The sequence below is a fragment of the Zootoca vivipara genome, chromosome 9 (genome assembly GCF_965207765.1).
Source record: "Zootoca vivipara chromosome 9, rZooViv2.hap1.1, whole genome shotgun sequence".
In the NCBI taxonomy this organism is placed as follows: domain Eukaryota; kingdom Metazoa; phylum Chordata; class Lepidosauria; order Squamata; family Lacertidae; genus Zootoca; species Zootoca vivipara.
The window spans coordinates 44,902,377-44,925,124 of record NC_142592.1 but is presented as its reverse complement, the minus strand read 5'-3'; the positions used below and the strand labels follow the sequence as shown (position 1 = coordinate 44,925,124).

The following is a 22,748-nucleotide window of genomic DNA, read 5'->3' as shown; positions in this document are numbered from 1 at the left end:
ACCCCAAACAAAGATGTCTTGCCCTTAAAAAGAGATTTGAAATTGGTTTCAGCCCACCCCCCAGAAGCATCATCCATATGTCACAGAAGGGGTGTAGCCCAAGACCCCCCCTCCCTAGATTCATCATAGGTACATCATGAACGGGGAGGTCTGGTGGCAGTAATCTGAGCACCCTGGACCCTGCCCCCTGCCCCCAGAACCTAATCAACAAAATTGAGAGATATTTACATTTCCCTGTTTCCCAGCCAAGTTAATCACACCCTTTTGTCTGGCAGTCAGGTATCAGGATGCCAGGGATTATCACTTTAATTCCTGAGACAATGAGAAGGTTCCCCCCACCCCCCTTCTTCCTTGCAGAGGAACACCTGGTCAGAGAGAGTCAAAATGGTGTCAGTCAGGCCTGTTTTCCTGTGCTGCTTCAGACATGTTTCTGTACATTCATGTACATGTTTTATGAACAATTATTAATATATATATGTATATGACCTCAAAATTCTTATAACAATACCTTGGAAGTCCAACAGCTTAGTTCCTGAACGTTTTGACTTCTGAATGTCACAAACCCAGAGGTGACTGTTCTGGTTGCGAACTCTTTTTGGAAGCCGAATGTCTGATGGGGCTTCTGCGGCTTCTGATTGGCTGCAGGAGCCTCATGCAGCCAATCAGAAGCTGTGTTTTGGTTTTCAAACGTTTTGGAAGTCAAACGGACTTCCGGAACGCTTCTGTTCGACTTCCAAGGTACGACTGTAATTCGATTTTGCATAAATGTGCAATTAACTGTTACTGGTTTGATTTTTTTTGTATTTTTATCTTCCCTAGTGGGTCACGCAAATGGCAATTCTGAATAATGCACTGGGGATAAGGGTTATAGAACCAAGGGGGGCAGCAGATACTGGTCTAAATTGACCTTCTGCCAACTCTTGTCCTAGTTTCTGATAACGAAAGACATGCACACAGCTCCTCCTTCAAACTGAGGCTACTTACATACCATACATTTAAAGCATATTACCCCACACCAAGAATCTTGTGAGCTGTGGCTTGTTAAGGGTTCAGGGAATTGCAGCTATGTTGGGGGGAGCTACAGTTCCCAGGAATATTCCAGGGGGAAATGTGTGGGATAACCAGCCTCATACAACCAACATGCTTAAGTCTAATTAATGCATGAAGGGGTTAATATCATAGAGTTAGCTGTCCTGCTAGGCTTAGCTATGTCCACTTCCTTTACCTTGGGAGGAACTAGTCTATCAGGCCTATCGTTCTCTCTCTGTCTACCAGAAAAGCTCAGCATGTAAAGAGGGTTGAGCTGGTTGCTCCAGCTCAGACCACATGGCTCTCGTCAGCCACGCTTGAATTCCTATACCAATAATCTAGGAACCTTCACCACTTTGTAGCTAAGTCAAGTTTTATGCTTATTGGGTAACTTATTGAGAATGCTGTATGGAAAAGCACATGAATCTGACCTTGGGAGTGTTTGTAAGTAAACCATTTCTAACGTACTAAATGTGCGGTCTTTTCCTGTGCTGGAGGAAGAGGAAAACTTTGGAAGGAACTTAGAAGGGCACATTTTAAAGGTCTAATAGTCTCTGTTTCCATGCTTGACATGGCTTAATAGTTTGTGATTTTGAATCTCTCACTGAGTACTTGCCTGAAACCTGGATCTTGGCATCCAGGGAATCTCCTTTTTCAAGTATACCTATAGTTTTTCCTTGAACCCACAAAACGCGCTTCGAATGCACTCTAACTGTGCGCTGTGCCAATCCTGCCCACTGGGAAAGCCTCCTTTGTGGTGGCGCTGTACCCGAGAACTACAAGCCCCAGAATCCTCCAGGCTCCCCCACCTGCCTCCGGAGCCCCGCCTCCCCGTGGAAGTAGGAGGGACCCGCGGCGAGGAAGGGAGATGAGGATGGACCGAGGGGAGGCAACGCGAGGCGTGCGGAGGGCTCCTTGCGCGTGGGAGAGCTCCCAGCAGCCTCTGCCCCCCAGCAGCCGAGGCAAGTGGGTGAGGCTCAACGTCGGCGGCACCATCTTCCTCACCACCCGGCAAACGCTGTGCCGCGAGCAGAAATCCTTCCTCTGCCGCCTGTGCCAGGGAGAAGAGCTGCAGTCTGATCAGGTAAGCGAGCGAGCCCGGCGTACCAGCGCAAAGGATCGCGGTGTTTTTGCGGGACACGTGCGCGCCCTGCTCTTGCCGCCGGGATCGGTTGCGCCTTTGGTCCGGGAGGCAGAACAAAGGAGACGCCGGAGGAAGCGCCCTCCGCCGCTCCGATGTTCCTCGCTCGGCCGTGCACTTTGCAAGGCGCACTCGCTGGAAGGAGTCGGGCTTGGCTTTTTTTTTTGCAAAGTCATAAGGCTTGCATTGCAAATGTTGCTGGGCCGCTGGATTTCCATGCATGCATCCACCCCCGGTCAGTTATATACAAGCCTCTCTGATCCCCTCTCCTTTCTGGCACCTGCGAGATTTGGAAGAGGCGTGCCGACGAAACGCAGCCGCTGAAGGAATCAAGTCCTAGAGGAGGAGCCTGATTCGGGAAGGAGCCTCGCCTGAGGCATACAGTACTCGCAGAATTGAAATAAAATGAAACGACGCCTGTTTACTCAGTAGCGTTTACCCTCCGCGCGCCCGGGCAACTGCAGCAGCGCCTCCCGCTTAGTTTACTTGTGTGATGATCCGTTTCCCCGGAGAGGCAATTGGGATGTTTGGGGGCGCGCTCTGGATCTCAGATGCGCCCAGAAATACGAGCGCCCAAAGCGATGTAAGCGCCGCGTTTGCCTCTCCTCTTCCGCGTTGCTGGTTTGCCCCGCCAAGCCCTCACTGGATGCTAGTCGCCAGGACAGGGTGGCGCGCCATGAAGGCTCTTTTGGCCAGCCTTCCGGGCATAGCTGCCAAGTTATCCCTTTTTTAAGGGAAATTCCCTTATGCTGAATAGGCTTCCTCGTGAGAAAAGGGAAAACTTGGCAGCTATGCTTCTGGGCGGCGAATCCAAGGAGGTATCCCAGAGCCTCCAGGTATCCAGTGGGGAGTATTTGAGTAGACATGGGTAGGATGTATCAGTGTTGAAGTCCAAAAGTTGATCTTGGTTCATGATTGCTCGTGCAGTGATATAAATACCTAAAGTATGTTTTATCAGAGAGAGAAAGCTGTAATTTCAAAGTTTCAGCTTCCCAGATTTAAAAGTCATACAGTAGTTGCTGAGAGCAGATGGAAGAAAGAAGTAACTTCAAACCTGCAGATTTGGCTTACAGTAGCCAGCATTTTCTGCCTTCCCAATCTCTCCCAGTTCCTTCCTCTCAATAGCACCATCCTGTTCTGAGGCTTCCTGCCGCCTTGGCTCCTGTTCTTGGCCTCCTGCCTTCCAGCCTAGCACTTTCTGGCTTCTGCATTCTGTTACATTCAATTTCCCCTATCCTTAAGCAGTTTACGAGAAGCTTCTTTCCCATTCAAGCCAATGTTTCACTTCCTTCGCAGTACTAATGCTGACTTAAGAGTCCAGGACACCCTCTTCCTCAGTAGTTAGATTTATGAGCATTCTGTGACATCACATCCATTCAACCAACAGAAAACAGAGGACATACCATGGACTATTGACAGCTAGCCATCAGGCAGATGACTGTTGACAAGTTGGATGTTTTTTTGGACACAAGCATCTTTGGACACTTGCTATCTTTAAGATTTGGTGCCCAGAGCTCTATAATATATTCCAAGGTTTGTCCAAAGTAGGGGTGAGGAAACTCTGGCACATGGGCCTAATTAGGCCCACTAGGCACCTTCATTTTACCCACAAAGCCATTTTGGTCAAGCCATGCCCACCTGACCTATACCTTATATAAGGTATGTGGCAGGTCATAATTATCTGGCTCAGGCAAAACTGGCTCGGCAAGACGGTGTTTTGCAACCGTCTTCTGAAGTCTCTTGCAAAGTGCTCTGCAAGACCCACACATGCATAAAAAGACTCACTTGACATCGCAGTGCTGTCAGGTGACTATCAGGTGGGCAAATCTTCCCACCTATAAAACTTGGCCTATGCAGAGTGGGTGGGGAGAAGATAATGATCAAGTCCACCAGCCACTTCCAGTTCCCCACCTGTAGGCTAGAGGCATTATGCTGCTAGCAGTTTTATTTCCTTCTGGTTTGTTGGATGGCCGTCTGTCTTGGTTGCTTTCATTGAGATTCTTGCAGTGGTGGGGGGCTTGGGTTAGACTAGATGACCCTTGTGGTGGCTTCCAGCTCTACGATTCTATGGTGACTTGAGCTGTACTCACTATATTCCACACCATAGGTTTGTTTAAAGGCATTTTGGTATTGATAGTTTTCACTTGCCGAACAATCCCTAGCACGTAATTTCTGTTTCCATAACTTCTGCACACTGAATCAACATTTTCTTTAAGCTCTTCACAAGATCCAATTCCTGGTTGGTAACTCCCAGCTTGCCTTCCACCCGTATAAATGCGGTTAGGATTTTGCTTCAGTGCCTCACTTTGCACTTGCTTACATTGAAACTGCATTGTATGGCCCATTCTCCCAGTTTTGGACTGTTTTACAATCACCTTGCTCCACACCCCTAACTCTTGGTCATATGCAAAACAATTAGAAAGCACTAGTCTCTATACTGTACAGATCAATGGAGGAGCCCACCTCTTGTACTGTGAGTTCTGCCCATTTATTCCTCCTCTCCTTTAGTCAGGTTCTGACGCATAAGATGATTCCCCCCTCTTATTTCATGAATGCTAAGTCTACACAGTTTTCAATGGGGATCTTTGTCAAAAGCTTTTTGAAAACCCAGGTAAACTACGTATATTGGATCACCCCTATCCAGATGCTTATTAAAACTCTCAAGGGAGGTTCATGAGACAAGATTTGTGCTTGTTTGTTGTCTGTTTCTTTTGTTTAGGATGAGACTGGTGCATACCTCATTGATCGGGATCCCACTTATTTTGGACCCATTCTGAATTTCCTCCGGCATGGGAAGCTAGTACTGGATAAAGATATGGCAGAGGAAGGTAAGTTTTCAGACATGTGCATTTATCACACCCGAGTACAGGATTGGCGTGGCCAGTGGAACAAACTGAGTGCATCAAAGCATGAATTAAGCTGACTGTAAGAAGTGGGTGAACTAGCCTATAAACCAGTGGTAGGGAGCTTCTGACCCACGGGCCTCCCCATTTGGCCCATGAGATGCTTTGGGGCGGGGGGAGGCTTAAACTGCGAAGTAACAGTCTTCCAGGAAATGCTTTGTTTACAATGCTGCTACCATCCACTGTAAACAGAGTGCTGGTGCCATAGCTCTTGTTGTGCTATGACGGATCCTCTCTTTCACTTTTTGTCGCTGCATCCGTGACGTGTGTGTGAAAGGAATGTCAACATTTACTGTAGTTCCATTTACGGAGTACAGGGAATGGAGCTAATATATTGTCCTGTGATGATAATGTTTTGATCCTTGAGAATACACTTGTGCTTTCACATCTTCAATGCCCTCCCACCAGAGGTCAAAGAGAACAACAATGACCAGACCTTTAGAAGGCATCTTAAGGCAGCCCTGTTTAGGGAAGCTTTTAATGTTTTAATGTTTGATGGATTTCTGTATTTTGGTGTTTTGTTGGAAGCCGACCAGAGTGGCTGGGGGAACCCGGCCAGATGGGCGGGGTATAAATAATTTATTATTATTATTATTATTCAATGTTTAAAGTTTTGTCCTCTTGGTACAAAGAGAGAATTTAAAGCTAAATTGTTCCAGGGCCATGAAGAATAAGGTGCCAGCTCCAGGTTTTATGGGGAGGGGAGTTTGGGCAGGATGCCCTCACTGGGAGAGGGGTCCATCTCTCAGTGAGTCTACCCCACATTGCCATTGTTTTTACAGGTTGTTGCTCCCCTGCCACCTCATTGTTACCACTTGCATGCTTGCCAGACATAGTCAATAAACAAGCAGGCACTAGGAACTTCACCACCATCACTTGCTTGCCCTCCTTCCTCCCTTCTGAGCCAGAGGCAAGCAAAAGAGATTACCTAAGGGATCACATAGCTCCATATATACCTGCCAGGCAACTGTGCTCCTTAGATGGTGCACTGCTAAGAGCACCATGTGCTCCAGAGGTGCACTTAAAGGTAAAGGGACCCCTGACCCTTAGGTCCAGTCGCGGACAGCTCTGGGGTTGCGGCACTCATCTTGCTTTATTGGCTGAGGGAGCTGGCATACAGCTTCTGGGTCATGTGGCCAGCATGACTAAGCCGCATCTGGCGAACCAGAGAAGCGCATGGAAACCCCGTTTACCTTCCCACTTGGAGCGGTACCTATTTATCTACTTGCACTTTGACGTGCTTTCGAATTGCTAGGTTGCAGGAGCAGGGACCAAGCAAAGGGAGCTCACTCCATCGCGGGGATTCAAACCGCCAACCTTCTGATCGGCAAGCCCTAGGCTCTGTGGTTCAAAGCGCCACCCGCTTCCTTTAAGAGGTGCATTTAGTATGCACTAGAAACCAGGCATTTAAGTTTTGCAGCTCCATTCCTTTGGAATCAGTTGGCAGCTGAAGTGAGACTTCTTATTCCAATTGCATCTCTTCAATTGCATCTGTGCTATGTAAATCTTTGTGTGCCCTTCCTTGTTTTTGATTCTGGACTTGGCTTATCCACACGCTTCCATTTTTACTATATTAATTTATAAGTCGTCTTCTGTGTATGTATCTAGGCTATTTACAAACATCATAGAAACAGCTAAAATAGTTTTAAAAACCGTACCGAACATAACTGAAGAAAGGTTTAAAAACAATACTAAAAGAAAATCTAAGGCAGAGAACTTTTCATCCGGCTGGAGAAGCCTGTTTGAACAAAAATATCTTCCACTGTTTCTGGAAAGTTCAGATAGTGGGTGCGTATCCTATCTTGACAGGAATGATGTTCCACAGAACAGCGGCAACCACATTGAAAGCCCTGCTCCAAGTTACTGTGGAGTGAGCTTCTGATGTTTTAGGAACTTGAAGAGGACCCTTTCCTGTAGAATGCTGTGGCCTACTGGGTACATAAGGAATAAGGAGGCCTCTCACGTAACCTAGTCCTTAGTGGTATATAGGGCCCAGACCTTGAACTTGGCACTGTAGCAGATTGGCAGGTAGTGCACATCCCATAAACAAAGGTGTTGTATGCTGACGGCACTTGGCTCCTACAGAAGAAGAATCTAGCCGCTGCCCTGCACCTCCAAACCAACTTAAATCGAGCACATTGCAGTAAATCCAACTTGGAGGTTACCAGTGTGTGGGCGGTTGCGGCCAAGCTATCTTGACTAGGGCTGGTCAATGTCAGGTTTTCAACATTGCGATGTATCACCAGCCAAACATCGCGATCTGGCAGCACATTGTGATGTTGAAAGGGAGGAACAAGCTGCGTTGGCCCCAGCCCTGCAAGGTCTCGGGCTGAAACCGCTGAGGAGGTTTGCGGCGGTTTCACCCCGGTGACTGGTGGGGTGGGGAAGAGGCAGCTGGCTCCAGGCGCCAGGAGGAAGAGGCTGCCTGCCCGTGCGATGGCGGCGGAGATAGCTCCGCGGATGGAACTTGTCAGGATTTGTCCGCAAGTCTCCCTCGCCACCTTCGCATAGGTGGGCGGCTTCTTTAAACTGCTCCACTGAGGGGTGCACAGCTGTTGGGGCCTCAGCAGAGAGGTTTAACGAAGCCCCCATCCTGTGCAGTGGCAGAGGAACTCGGGAGCAGTGGCAATTTCAGCCGTTATATACTGCCCTGGCCCTCATACGAGTCCTGGGTGATGTATTGATACATCGCCCAGGCTTAATCTCGAACCTGGAGCAGGTGGAGCTGCCTTACCATCTTAAGTTGTATCCTAATAAACCACCTCTTTCTCAGGGGAATGGGGGTAGAGAAGTCAAGAGCGAGAGTTGTTTCTGAGATGCTCCACTTTTCATTCATTTTCTGTATTGAAAGCCAGGAGTAAACACAGTGGAAGAAATGCTTGCTCTGACAAGCAGTTATGAATGACCCTGACTGGTGGTGTGGTGCAATTTTGGTATTCTCCCTTTATCCTTGCCCCATCTCTGGGAGCTGGAACCTTGCGCAAGGGCAGGAAACAGAAAGTTCACCAAGGTCCTCTTTAATGTTGATGACTATAACGTCTGTGGTCATGTAAAAAATGGAAGGTCCTCTCCCTCATCTCCCGCTGCCCCCTGGGATTGAAGCTTTCAGTGGCCACAGTTGTTTATTCATCTGCTTCTGTGGAAGGAAACATAGATATTGCAAGGTCAAGGTTTGAAATAAGATGGCGTGTCTGAGCGGGTTCTGGATAATAACAGAATGCTGGTTCCTAAGCATTGTTCTGTTTCCACCGTGGATTCATTAAGTGCCTATTGCTAACTAGGCAGCGGAGGAGGTTGTGCATGCCTCTGGGGAGGCGATGGATGCAAATAACCAGAGATTAACATAGCAGATGACAAATGCTTATTTGCCTATGTTGCAAGAAGCAGCATCTCATGTTAGCAATCGAAAGGCAATGCAGTATACATCCCTATTTCTCTTACTGAGGTCACTAATTTATCTTTCTGGAGAGGGTAGCCTTCTTCATGGGTCCAAAACTTGGTGATTAGTTGATTCTCCTTGGTTGACTAAAAGAGGTTCATTGTACGGGGACTTTATTTTCTTGAAGCTGACCTCATTTGCACCTCCCATCGTTCCATGTCCCATTTCTCCTCTCCGATAGAACATAATTTAGGAGGGGGAAATAGTCTTCTTTGCTCCAGTAGGGCATCAGAGAGCTTAATAATTATTTTCCATTTTTCATGATGCAAGGCTTGCCCTTCTGTTTAGAACTATTCACAGGAGGCTGTTCCAGAACCCTGCTCAGGGGTGTAGAAACCATTTCACCCACATTAATCCCAAACTGAATAATGGGACAGTTGCTTTCATCCCCCCCCCGCCCCCCGCTTAACCTAAATGGGTCGCCTGCATTTGAGTACCAACCCCCTATGTATTCATGGAGTATCGTCTCCTCTGTCTTTGGCACTCTGTGCTGGTATTCATTTAAAATGCTCTCCATACTCATTGATTTATTCATATATCTCTTCATCACCCTTAAGAGTGTGCAATAGGTGCAGAATTCCATGCTTATGTGAAACTGCTATCCACCCACGAGAGCACAGGGCTGCCAACAGGATTGCTGGGCCCCGGTAAAGGTGTGGATTGGGCCCTCAGCGCCATTCGCAAAAGAGGAGACAAATCTGTACCACATTTTGCATATGCTCTGTGTCACATGCAAACTTGTACTATCTTTTATGGGTGAGGTGGAGGGCCAAACACACACACACACACACAAATAAATCTCTCTGTGTGTGCACACCCATGTAGAAAGATATCTAACTGACAAGAGGAACTATTCCCATAATTGTGTTTCTATGCTAGGGAAAGTTTAATCTGTTGTCACACAAGTAGGATGCATCTATACCATTTAAAGCATTTTTCATACTACTTTAAGCAGTCATGGCTCCCCCCGCCCAAAAAAGAGAAAAGAATCCTGGAAACTGTAGTTTGTTGAGGGTGTAGCGAGTTAGAGGTAAAGGGACCCCTGACCATTAGGTCCAGTCGTGGACGGCTCTGGGGTTGCGTGCTCATCTCGCATTATTGGCCGAGGGAGCCGGTGTACAGCTTCCAGGTCATGTGGCCAGCATGACAAAGCCGCATCTGGTGAACCAGAGCAGCGCATGGAAATGCCGTTTACCTTCCCACCAGAGTGGTACCTATTTATCTACTTGCACTTTGACGTGCTTTTGAACTGCTAAGTTGGCAGGAGCTGGGACTGAGCAACGGGAGCTCACCCCGTCACAGGGATTTGAACCGCCGACCTTCTGATCGGCAAGCCCTAGGCTCTGTGGTTTAACCCACAGCGCCACCAGTGAGTTAGGAGACATCTATTCTCCTCAAAGACCAACAATTCCCAGAGTTCTCTGGGAAGAGGGATTGATTGTTAAAGCTCACCAGAAATGGTTAGGCTATTGATACTACATTCCGTGTAATGGTAGGCATGGCATTTTGGATTGCAGGGGTGGAGAAAGATGTCAGAAGATATTTAAGATTTACGTCAACCCAAGTCTGGGAGCCCATGGTTTGATCATTCAAAAAGCAGTGCATTTTAATAATGCTTTTTGTTATTTAATAATTTTAATAATTTATACCTCCCTAGTAATAGCTTCAGCAATTTTATTGTCACGGGTCAAAACAGCCACTCTCCTCCCTGCAACCCCATCTCTATTGAGCAAAAGGATTTGAGCTTTTAGTAGGCAGATGGGCAGATATACCCTTCTAAGTGTGTATATCTGCAGCAACAGCCCATTTCCAATAATCATTCTGACCTCTGGTCGGTTGTGGCCTCTTAGCCTACCTTAATGTGGATTAAATGAGGAGAGAATCATGCAGGCCACCTTGAGCTGCTTGGAGACAAAAGTGGGAAATAAATGCAATACATCAATCAATCCCCTTATCCTCCTGTGCTGCTGCTGCTGCAGTCAACTTACTAGCTTTCTCCAGTGGCATTTCCCTAAAGCACCCTGGATAGCAACACTGCAGGGTTGTCGTACACAACTCTCTCTCTCTGAGCCCCTCTCCCAAGTGTTAGTATAGCAATTTGTGAACTATGCTTTTTCAGGCACAGTGTGCAATATGGATAGACTAACACATTTCTGCATGAAATTAAATTTGGCCTTTGAAATCCAGCTTTCACATTATTAAAGGTAAATGTGCTCTAAGGGTGTTCCAGGACCTAGATTGGTATTGTCCTGAATATATGTGGGGTGCTGGATTGCATTTCAACATTAGCTGCGGCATTTTCCTTCCTTTGCTCTCATTTACATCAAGTGTCCCTCTGGGGTTGCCATCCTTAAGGTCAACTGGGACATCTTTATAATTGTGCCATCTCTGCAAAGTCTTTTTACTTTGCAGAGGGCATAAATACCAATGGTAAAAATAAATACTATAATAAAAATGATGGGCCTTTTCTGCAGTGGCTCCCCATTTGTGGGATGCTCTCCCCAAGGAGCCTCACCTGGCGCCTTTATAACATATCTGTAGGCACCAGGCAAAAACATTCCTCTTCTCCCAGGCCAGGCACCCCCAAACTCGGCCCTCCAGCTGTTTTGGGACTACAATTCCCATCATCCCTGACCACTGGTCCTGTTAGCTAGGGATGATGGGAGTTGTAGTCCCAAAACAGCTGGAGGGCCAAGTTTGGGGTTGCCTGTCCCAGGCCTTTGGCTAATGAAAGAATGTGACCTTTTAAACTGGGGGGGGGATTGTTTTTGTTTCTTATGAATTTTTGTGCTTCTATATTGTAAACTACTCTGTGATCCACAGATGAAGGGTATATAATAATAATAATAAGTCTCAGTATTTATTTAAACATGAGCAATAATAACATTCCCTCCCCCCCACCCCTGTAGCTTTTTTCTCTCTCCGTATTTTCCTGTGAGCTTTGAATTTCCTTGCTGGTGCCCATTGTATAGCTAGAATCAACTCTGTTCGGCATTCATTAAGCCAACAGTGGTACCTTGGTTTAAGTACACAGTTGGTTCCGGAAGTCTGTACTTAAGCTGAAGCGAACTTTCCCATTGAAAGTAATGGAAAGTGGATTAATCCGTTCCAGACGGGTCCGCGGAGTACTTTAAACTGAAAGTACTCAAACCGAAGCGTACTTAAACCGAGGTATGACTGTAGCTGTTTCTCACCACACCCCCTTCAAAAAACCCCTACTTTGAACATAGTTATCAACTTAGTTAGGTTTGGAATCTTTTTCTCTTTCCAGTTGTATCTTAGTGCTTGGTATGTAGACTGCAATTACCGTATATTCCGGCGTATAAGTCGACCCCAACTTTTCCAGTTAAAATATAGAGTTTGGGATATAAGTCGACCCCAACTTTTCCAGTTAAAATATAGAGTTTGGGATATACTCACGGTATAAGAAATATGACCCGGCGTATAAGACAACCCCCGACTTTTGAGAAGATTTTCCTGGGTTACAAAGTAGTCTTATACACAGGAATATACAGTACAGTGGTACCTCTACTTACGAATAACTTTACTTACGAATTTTTCTACTTATGAATGGAGCTCCGTCTGCCATCTTGGATGCGGATTAGATAGGATTTTTTCTACTTACGAATTTTTAGATAGGGTTGCTTCGACTTATGATTTTTTTCTCCCAATGCATTCCTATGGGATTCAATTTCGACTTACAAATGTGCGTTCGGAACGCATTAAATTCGTAAGTAGAGGTACCACTGTACTTGTATTCTCCCTGCCTCTAGGAAATTTAGACTCACTCATTTGACTCCACAGTGTTGTGGAAGTCTTGGCTTCGGGCAGTGTGCACAGAAACAAGCTGGAAAACTAAAACTAAAAGTGTTTTCTTCATCTTCTCTTAAGAGTTCTGCCCAGCCACAATTGAACCACTATCGTTTTAGAAAGAGAAGCCAACCATCCTTTGCTTATGTTATGAAACCTAGGCTCCTCCTCATTGCCCATTACTTTAGCTATCAGTTTAGTTCCTCTTCGCCAACCTAGTGCCCTCCAGATATTGCTGTACTACAACTCCCATCTGCCCCACCGAGCACACTGGGTGGCCTTGAGGTTAGTTGCTCTCAGCCTAACAACCTGCCTGATGACTGTGAGGATTTGAAAGTAGAAGGGGTGGAGGAGAGCTTTGTATGCTGCATTGAACTTGCAGGAAACATGGAATGGCCATGTAAATAACAGGGTGCTGCACCCACAAAGGAAGAATGGCAAATGAAACTGGTGGAGTATACGGAATTAGCAAATCTAACAAGTAACATTAGAGAACAAGAAGAAACTAGATTTAAAGAAGATTGGAAAGCATTTGTAGATTATTTGAAAAGCTATTGTAAAAATGTTAAGGCACTAGTCGGTTTGGAGTAAGCTCAGCTGTTTAAAATTATATGGAGGGAAATATTATAAATTTATTTATTTGGTTTTCCAAAGTAACATTTTACAGAGAGATGTCAAAGAAAATTAATAAAAACAAGATTCCAATGAATTTCCTGAACTTCCATCCTCCCCCTTTGTGGGTCCTCCCCCTTTGTGGGTCCTATTATGAATCATTTCCTCCCGCATCTTTTATGATACAGTGGTACCTCTACTTACGAATAACTCTACTTACGAATGTTTCTACTTACGAATGGAGCTCCGTCCGCCATCTTGGATGTGGTTTAGATAGGATTTTTTCTACTTACGAATTTTTTCTCCCAATGCATTCCTATGGATTCGACTTACGAATGTGCGTTCAGAACGCATTAAATTCGTAAGTAGAGGTACCACTGTAATTCAAATCCTTTACATTTCCATTGTGTACAGAATTCAGCCTTAAACTACAAGTAATACTCCAATCCTACCAACTATGGAGGGAAATATAGAGGTAAAATGGCTTTGCTTAAAATAGAATATGCAGCAGTAACCGTTAATTTAAGGAAACAATGGAAGATGGATGGGAAGTATTTTTTCCCCTTTCCTGTTTTTATTTCTCTATTTGTCATGCTTGTATTTTGAAAAAAAAGTATATATTTTTAAATATATGAAAGTAAATAATAGGATGGCCTTGCTAGTTGGTTCTGATGTGTTTGGAGTACACATGTGATTCTGCCTATCCATGGGATCTAGGCATCTATATGGAGCCAGCAAGATAGGAGCACATAACAAAATAAGAAGAGCCTTCTAGATCAGAGTCCATCGAGTGCAGTATCCTGTTCTCACAGAGGCCAACCAGATGCCCAAGGGAAGCCACAAAGTAGGACCTGGGTGCAAGAAGACTCTCCCTTCCTGTGGTTTTGAGCAACTGGTTTTCAAAAGCATGCTGCCTGAAATCATGGAGCCAGACCATATCCATTATGGCTAGTAGCCATTGAAAGCCTTTAGCTCCACAAGGTGTGTATGGCACAGTAAATCTGCTCGTCTTTCAAGTGCCCAGTTAGCTCAAGCGCCCAGTGAGTTTACCCTCCCTCGCTATACGTGGACTTAGGGTATGAGCCAAACTTCCCAGAGTCGCCGTTAATAGCAGGTTGCTTTTCAAAATTTAAACTGTGTAATCTTTAAACTTCTGCAGCAATATAACTCTGACTCAGGATCCAGAATTAACCAGCTGTCTGGTTATAGAATGACTAGATGATGGTAACAAAGGATGAGCATTTTTATCGAGAGCTGCCTGACAATGAGTCAGCTCAGTGGCTCGATGCTCATTATTTTATCTCTTGCGCTCTCTGCCTTTATTTCTAGGGGTTCTGGAGGAAGCTGAATTCTACAACATCGGGTCTCTAATCAGGCTAATCAAGGACAGATTGGAAGAAAAGGACTACACTATAACACAGGTGTGAACGGAATGGCCCCAGAAGGCCTTTGACAAGAAAAGAAAAATACTAACAATAACAGGGAGTCTTCATGTATGAGATAAAAACCAGGCGGCTTTGCACCTCCCCAGAGGGGAGAAAATCTTAAATTCCACCTTCTGAGGATGCGCAAGCAGGAAATCTTGCAGAACTGGTAGAAGAAAGAAGGCCAATTTTCATAACCCCCCCCCCCCGAGGAGGAAGTAAATGAATCCGGTTGTTTTAATTTCTGAGCACTCCCTAGCCTGGATCTCAGATTACAGTTTTAATTGCAAAGTAGAAAACGGTGGTGAATCATTGCTGGGAGGGATACTCCTGAGATTCTGCTTCTCTGCATGGTTTGGAGATACAGGGAGGCAGGAACAGAGAGAATATCGGAGAAAATAAATTGTTTGAGAAGCAGAGGGAGATCTGTGGACACTCAATGGAATGGGGGCATTCCAGACTCCTGGGCTTTTGTCCCTCACGATAGCAGTACGACAAGAACCCAGCACACCTTTCAAGCAGCGTAAGAAACTTGGATATATAGGGTAATTGCCAAATGGCACCTAGAACCTAGGTTACGGTTGCCACAGTAGGACAGCTAGGCTCCATTCCCTCCACCCAATGAAATATATTATTATTTCGTTTCGTTTCCATACCACTTTACATTTTAAAGAAGAAGAAAAATCTCAAAAGCGGTTTACAACACATTAAAACATTCGATAGAACAAATTCAGGCTTCAAGGGGAATATCTCTGATCCGTCTCTAAGTGACATTTTGCTTTCCCCATATTGTTTACCTGCTTAATTTATATAGCTGCTCCACAGCAGAAGCCAGTGTAATGTAGTGGTTGGAGTGGAAGACTAGGACCTGTCCGGATTTTCACTTTTTGAAATATGGCAACCCCATCTTAACCTACTTCACAGGGTCGTTGTTGTAATTAACTGAGGAGAGGGATAAACCATGTATTCCTTGGAGGAAAAGGTGGGATATAAATAAGCGCTTCTGCTTACTGGCTTAAGAAAGCTGGAGAGGCCAGCCAGGTGGAGATGTCTGTCACCAACTTGGCATCCAGAGGCCTCCACGCGGTTGCAATTGGACATGCACCAGTTACAAAATGTGCCTGGGGAATTTCTAGCACTGTTTTCAAGGAAGGGATCTAGCAACCTGCCTTAAGGCAGGTCAATGGCTCAATGGTGTCTGTTTTGATTGGCAGTGGCTGGGAGGCTGAAGTCTTTCACGGCATGGGCTGCTGAATGCTTTTAACTGGAGATGCCCAGCCTTGAAACCTGGGACCTTCTGTTTGCGAACTGTGGTCTGTCTCATCCCTGTTCTGAACGCGTCCAGTCTACTGACTGTTTCCCTGCCATGTGAGAGGTGCAGAGGAGGCTTTTGAGTCAGGAGCTGGCAACCAATTGAATGGATGAGGAAGGCTTCAAAGAATTATTTGCATAGGTGCATTGGAAGGGGCCTTATACCAAGCCAGGCTATTGGTCCAACCATCTCAGTTTTGTCTGACCAGCAGTGGATCTCCACAGTTTCAAGCAGTTTCCCCCCTGCTGTACCTGGAGGATAACCAAGGCTTGAACCCGGGCCCTTTCACAGGTAGATAATTTGATCTACTACTGAGCTTACAGCTGTTCCCCAAATACAAATGTAAATGCTCACAGCCACCAATTGCCCCTCGCTTTGATTTGCTGCAATAAGTAGATAATGCAGACAGAACTATCTGATGTTGATTGGGCTTAGTCTCCTAATGAGAATCTGCATGGATGAAGGGGTCTGCTTTTACATCTCATTCCCTGCTTTTTTTCTAGGTGCCTCCGAAACACGTGTACAGGGTTCTGCAATGTCAGGAGGAAGAACTCACGCAAATGGTTTCTACTATGTCAGATGGATGGCGTTTTGAACAGGTATGCAGGAAGTGGTGGGGTTATAGATTGATTTTGCCAGGGTAGAACTTCAGCTTCTGCAGAATCTCAGACATACGGACAAGCGCCACTTGGCTGCAACAGAGGGGATATATGGGAAGTAGGTCTTACCCATTGAGAGACCAGCTATGTTGGGCTTCTCTCCCTCAACTGTTTCCATTCATGCTGGTCCTTATCAGAATCTCAAGAATTGGTGTCTATTTCCCCCTATCTCTCCCCATTACTTGTTCGTTTGTGTTGCGTCCTTTCTCTGTATTTCAGGGATGGGAAACCTGTGGCCGTGCAGGGAGAGTTGGACCACCTCTCCGACCCCGACCCCCCCCCCCGGCCATTAGCTCTGCTGGCTGGGACTGTTGGGAGTTAAGACTTCCACAACTTCCCCATCCCTGGTCTTTTTGATCATGCATGCTTTTAAAGTGGCCACATGCCCAAATCTTTACCAACCAACGAAGCCAGGAAGCGCACACATTTACTGCTTCATTTTTAGCATTCCTTCACTGCTTTCAAAAAACAGTTTGCTCATAGGTGGCCTGCAGAGCCTTGGAGCTTCCCATTTTTACCAAATTTTGTTTCAGAGGAGTACTGCATGCTGAACCGTACCTCACTTGGCTTACTTTGCAGTAAAGGCATTCTCTCCTTTTCTGCTTCTCAGCTGGTGAATATTGGGTCGTCTTATAATTATGGGAATGAGGACCAATCGGAGTTCCTGTGCGTGGTCTCCAAAGAGCTCTGCAGCTCGCCCAGCGGCCTGTGCCCTGAGCCCAGCCGGAAAGCCAAGGTGAGGGCAAATCGCTAGCGTCTCAAATTTTCACCAGTCCCATGTTTTCAGATACAGAATCATAGAATTGTAGAGTTGGGAAAGGGACCCTGAGGATAATATAATCCAACCCCCTGCAATGCAGGAATATGCAGCTGTCCTATACAGGGATCAAACCCGCAACCGTGATGTTATCAGCACCACACTCTAACCAGCTGAGCTACGGAGAATCTAAATGGCAATCTTGTTAAGAGTAGGCTACTTTGCTTTGGGCCATGAGGCACCCTTTCACGTCAAATGGAAGGCATTTCACAATGGCCAACTAGATCCCATGGGAAACCTGTAAGTAGGACATGAGCTCAGTCATCTTCTCCCACTCAAGATCCTTAGCATCTGGTACTTGCAGACATCCATCCTCTGATACTGGAGGTAACAGCTAGCCGTCATGGCTAGTAGCTGTTGATGGCCGTACCGTCCATGAATTTGCCTAATTCCCCTTTAAAGTTCTCTTAAGTTGATGGCCATCACCACATCCCATGGCAGTAAGTTCCATAGTTTTAACTACCGTATATTCCGGCGTATAAGACGACTGGGCATATAAGACGACCCCCAACTTTCCCAGTTAAAATATAGAATTTGGGATATACTCGCCGTATAAGAAATACGACCCGGCGTATAAGATGACCCCCAACTTTTGAGAAGATTTTCTTGGGTTAAAAAGTAGTCTTCTACGCAGGAATATACAGTATGTGCTTTGCGAAGTAATATATCCTTTGGTCTGTCCTGAATCTTGGACTGTTCAGCATCATTGGATGATGACCCTCAAGTTTTTGGATTATGAAAAAGGGAGGGGAAATCAAACCACACATGATTTCATACCCACTTTCTTTGCTAAACATGGAAATGTGGCAGATACTGTGTCCAAACCCCCCCCCCACCAGAGAGCAAGCATCTCATACCTGCCTTATGTGGTCCTTTGCTTGCTGTTCCAGAACAAGTTGAATTTCCCAGAAGGCCTGACTTGACGAATATAGGAATCCCTAATGGTTGTGCAGTGCTGTCGAGTGTTCAGAGCTTTTCGCAGGCATTATCTAGTTGCAATCCTTATAGTACTCTTGTCAGGAAAATCAATATTATCCCCAGTATTGCTGTTGCGAGGTTTGAAGCTGAGAGACGGTGGTTTGCTTAGGTCCGTCTCATGCAGTGGTGAGGAAGCCCAGGACTGGGGGGCAAATACAGCCCTCCAAAGCCCTCTTATCTGGCCCTTGCTTCTCAGGCCACAGCCCACCTCCCAAGTCACACCGTTCCCCAGATCTGTCCCAGCCTTACCTCAAAAGCCTTTGCCATGTTGGTTATGTGCCTCTTGCTTGCCTGCGTGCACAAGGGAGAGACAGCATGTTTGTGCAGAAACCTCCTGACTTTTGCATGGCAGGTTTGTGCCTAATGAATACAGGCAGGAACTGGGTCTTTTCCTCAGCACACTCTTTGGTGTCAAAGGTTCCCCACCCTTAACCTAGTGAGTTCGCAGCAGAGGTGGGATTCGAACTGGGGACTCTGAGTCAGGGGTCCCCAGACTTACCGCGCAGCGGGCCAGTGCCCGCCGCACCGACCGCACAGCGGGCCGGAGGGCAGGGGAGTGCGCGCGCAGTGGGCCGGAGGGCGGGGGAGTGCGCGCCCGTGCGCATGCGCACACGCACGCGGTCGGGGAAAAATCACCGAAAATCGCTTGTGCGCATGCGTATGGGCCTCCCCCGACCCGGAAGTGCATCGGAAATTACCTCTTCTGGGTCGGGAGAGGCCCATACGCATGCGCACAAAGGATTTTCGGCGATTTTTTGCCGATTTTGAAGATCGTCGCCGCGCTGCGCGCCGTAAGAGCGGGCGGCGGCAGCGGGCGGCGGGGGTCGTCGCGGGCCAGATTGGGAGGCCAATTGGGCCGCATCCGGCCCGGGGGCCGTAGTTTGGGGACCCCTGCTCTGAGTCATAGCTGAGCCTCTTAGCTGCCATATTATACCAGTTCTTTGAACCAGGAACTGCAATTATTTCATAAGATCATAAGAAGAGCTCTGCTGGATCAGGCCAATAGCCCATCTAGTCCAGCCTCCTGTTCACACAGTGGCCAGCCAGATGACAGTGGGAAACCCACAAGCAGAATCAGAGCCCATGAGCCCTCCTCCGTTATTTCCAGCAGCTGCTATTCAGAAGCATTATTGCCTCTGTCCGTGGAGACAGAGCATAACCATCTCCCGCTTGGACTACTGCAATGCACTCTACGTGGGGCTACCTTTGAAGGTGACCCAGAAACTACAACTAATCCAAAATGCAGCAGCTAGACTGGTGACTGGGAGCGGCTGCCAAAACCATATAACACCAGTCCTGAAAGCCCTACATTGGCTCCCAGTACATTTCCAAGCACAATTCAAAGTGCTGGTGCTGACCTTTAAACCCCAAAATGGCCTCGGTCCAGTATACCTGAAGGAGCGTCTCCACCCCCATTGTTCAGCTGGGACGCTGAGGTCCAGCGCCGAGGGCCTTCTGGCGGTTCCCTCACTGTGAGAAGTGAGATTACAGGGAACCAGGCAGAGGGCCTTCTTGGTAGTGGCGCCCTCCCATCAGATGTCAAGGAAATAAACAACTATCTGACTTTTAGAAGACAACAGGTAGCCCTGTTTAGAGAAGTTTTTAATGTTTGACATTTTATCGTGTTTTTAATTGTTGGAAGCTGCCCAGAGTTGCTGGGGAAAACCCAGCCAGATGCGCGAGGTATAAATAATGAATTATTATTATTACAGGTGATACTCGGAAAATTAGAATATCGTTGAAAAGTGCATTTATTTCAGTAATGCAACTTACTATTTTTTATTTTTCTTTTAATTTTTACAAATGCTTTCTTTTGGAAATTCCACAGTAATAAAACAAATAGTTACAATAATACAAAAATAAACATCGCTATTACATTTCATTAATTCCATTCCATTTATAATTGACCCGCCTAACGACAAATAATTACAATTGCAACAAATAAAGGCTTGACATATCTTGCTTTGCATGTCAATCATCTATCTCATATATTGGTTTCACCTTTTAAGTTGCGTTAATGAAATAAATGCACTTTTCGACGATATTCTAATTTTCCGAGTTTCACCTGTAGTATATTTATTATTATTTATTTTATCCTACCTAGTAGCCATTGGTCCCTTTATCCTCCAGTCCTCTTTCACAGCCACCAGTGTTGGTGGCCATCACTGCCTCCTGTGGGAGTGAGTTCCATAGTTTAACTAGTTTCTTTTACCTGTCCCGAATCTTCCAACATTTGGCTTCATTGGATGTCCACGAGGGTTAGGAAAGAGTGAGAAAAACTATTCTCTATCCACTTTCTCCATGCCATGCTTAATTTTTTTATAAACTTCTATCATGCCCCCTCTTACTTGTCCGTTCTCTAAACTGAAAAGTCCCAAAGACTTCAATCATTCCCCATAGGAGAGTCGCTCCACCCCCTTGATAATTTTGGCCGCCCTTTCCTGAACCTCTTGAGAGCCCAAATCCTATCCTACAGAGCATCTGCCTTGAGTGCAGAAAGTCGCAGGTTCAGTCTAGATCAGGCACCCCCAAACTTTGGCCCTCCAGATGTTTTGAACTACAATTCCCATCTTCCCCGATCACTGGTCCTGTTAGCTTGGGATCATGGGAGTTGTAGGCCAAAATATCTGGAGGGCCGCAGTTTGGGGATCCCTGGTCTAGATGAACCAGTGCCCTGACTCACTATAAGGCAGCTGCCTCTGGAGCTAGACTTGCAAGTATTTGTGCTCCACCTTCCTTTTTTGTACTGCATGCTCGGATACAGAGCACAGAGGAGGACCTTGAGGAGGAAGAGCAGAAGGAAGCGGAGCTGCAGGAGGAGGAGGAGGAGGAAGAGGAGAAGGTGGTGGAGCAGGAGCGAGAGGAAGCCGGAGTGGAAGAGGAGGAGAAAGGTGCAGCCAACCTCTGAAGACAGCCAGGAACAAAACCAATACTGAACCTTAAAGCCGTATGCTCCCTTTTCTGGCGGGAGCAGGTGGGGGGAAGCACGAAAGGGGTGCTTCTGCAGGTGATGCCTGTGCAGGGAGGAAGCAATACCTGGTGGCCAAAGGCTCAGGGAGAGGGCGGGGGGGGGGGAGATCAGTTCATTTCGGAAGCCGCTGCATTTAGGTCTCAACCATGTGTGTGTAGTGGTGTTTTTCTTTTTCTTCTTGCAGAATTTGTTGCAGATTGGAATTGTGTCTACCCCAGGATTCCTCCAATTCCCTCCCTGCCTTCTTCCCTATTGGGTTCCTTTTCACTTTGGCTTTTTCCAACTCGTGCACATTTCCCCCTGCCTTGCCAATCCTTCTTTCCTCACCTTCTCTCCTGAGCCAGCAAAGATCCTTTATTCATTCCCAGCCTAGATCTCTTCCTCCTCCTCCTCCTCTGCCAGCCCAGCCCTGGTCTGCACTCCCCGACTTGGGCGAGTGACTCCCACTCCCTTCCCTTTGCTTGGACATTTGGGTGGGCTGAGTGCACCCTTGTCCTGAATTTGTCTTCCAGGGTAGCCCTTGCAGCCCCGGAGTGGGATGGAGAAACTTGGGGCAGAAGAGGAATGCAATTCAGCCAGCGAGAGATAGCTGCATGCAGTGAACCTCTGAAGCTGCCTTTATAGCAAGAATGTGAAATCTGTTGCCCTCCTAGTTGTTGTTAGACTCCAACTCCCATCATCCTGGTTTATTAGCTAAGCCAGCTGGGGCTGATGGGAGTTGGAGTCCAGTAATGGTGGGAGGTTCACAGGTCCCCCACCCTGCTCTATGGCAGATTAGGCCAATAGCCCACCCAGTCTACTGCTGTCTATTTTTGATGGGCAACAGCTCTCCAGGCAGATTAGGCCAATAGCCCACCCAGTCTACTGCTGTCTATTTTTGATGGGCAACAGCTCTCCAGGGTCTCTATCTGGAGTCCAAGGGCTATTCCTTGATCCTCATAGCTGGAGAAGCCCGAGATTGAGCCTGGAGCCTTCTGTGTGCAAAACATGCTTCTCTCCATTCAGCAGCAGGGCAGGCACTTGGTGCTAAACCAGAGAAACCCACATCCTGGACTGCAGGAATCCATGTATCTGTGCTCAGAATAAATCAGTGCAGATTTGCATTGCATGTAATATGCTTATTTCTCGTTATGGTGCTTAAGAACTATTGCGGAGGGCAAGCGGTGTGGTCTGGGAAAACTGGCAGGAGGAGAAATCAGGGCCTAGGTGCAGGACAGGGAGGGGCAGGAATCGATGCAACGCATAGTAGATCTGCTCCATGTCCCCCTCCCTTTCCTCCAGTAGTCTTGGTTACTCGTTTTCAGCAGGGGCTGCTCACTTTTGCCCATCCTCTCTCCTAGCGCATCCGCCTCTCCCTTCAACAAGCTCACAACCTTGAAGCCTAGAAACTGACAATTTGGATTCGCAAGAAGCCAGATTCTGTGGCCAGGCATTGTCCACAATCCAATACAGAGTTAAGTGCTCTTAAGGATACTGATTTCAACTGAAGGTGGAAACAGAAGAGTGTAGCAATCATTTTCAGTATCTTCGTACAAGCTCTATTCCTAGAAGCAGCTATCTAATCCTTTGGAGGGGAGGTGCGGATCTTGCTGGTACTTTGCTTTCAAGTTCCCACATCTGCCTTCCTTCTGATAATGCAAAAACTTAACATTT

General features: G+C 46.6%; 1 protein-coding gene across 1 annotated transcript; it reads left to right on the top strand.

Annotated features, from left to right (window-relative positions):
- The first annotated feature begins 1,851 nt into the window (after positions 1-1,851).
- KCTD17 (potassium channel tetramerization domain containing 17) lies at positions 1,852-22,263 on the top strand. Its single transcript, XM_035127076.3, has 6 exons — positions 1,852-2,113; positions 4,890-4,998; positions 14,264-14,355; positions 16,174-16,269; positions 16,940-17,065; positions 20,889-22,263. Exons 1-6 carry the CDS (start codon positions 1,898-1,900, stop codon positions 21,030-21,032), a joined length of 783 nt encoding a protein of 260 aa, XP_034982967.1. The 5' UTR covers positions 1,852-1,897; the 3' UTR covers positions 21,033-22,263.
- Positions 22,264-22,748: the final 485 nt, after the last annotated feature.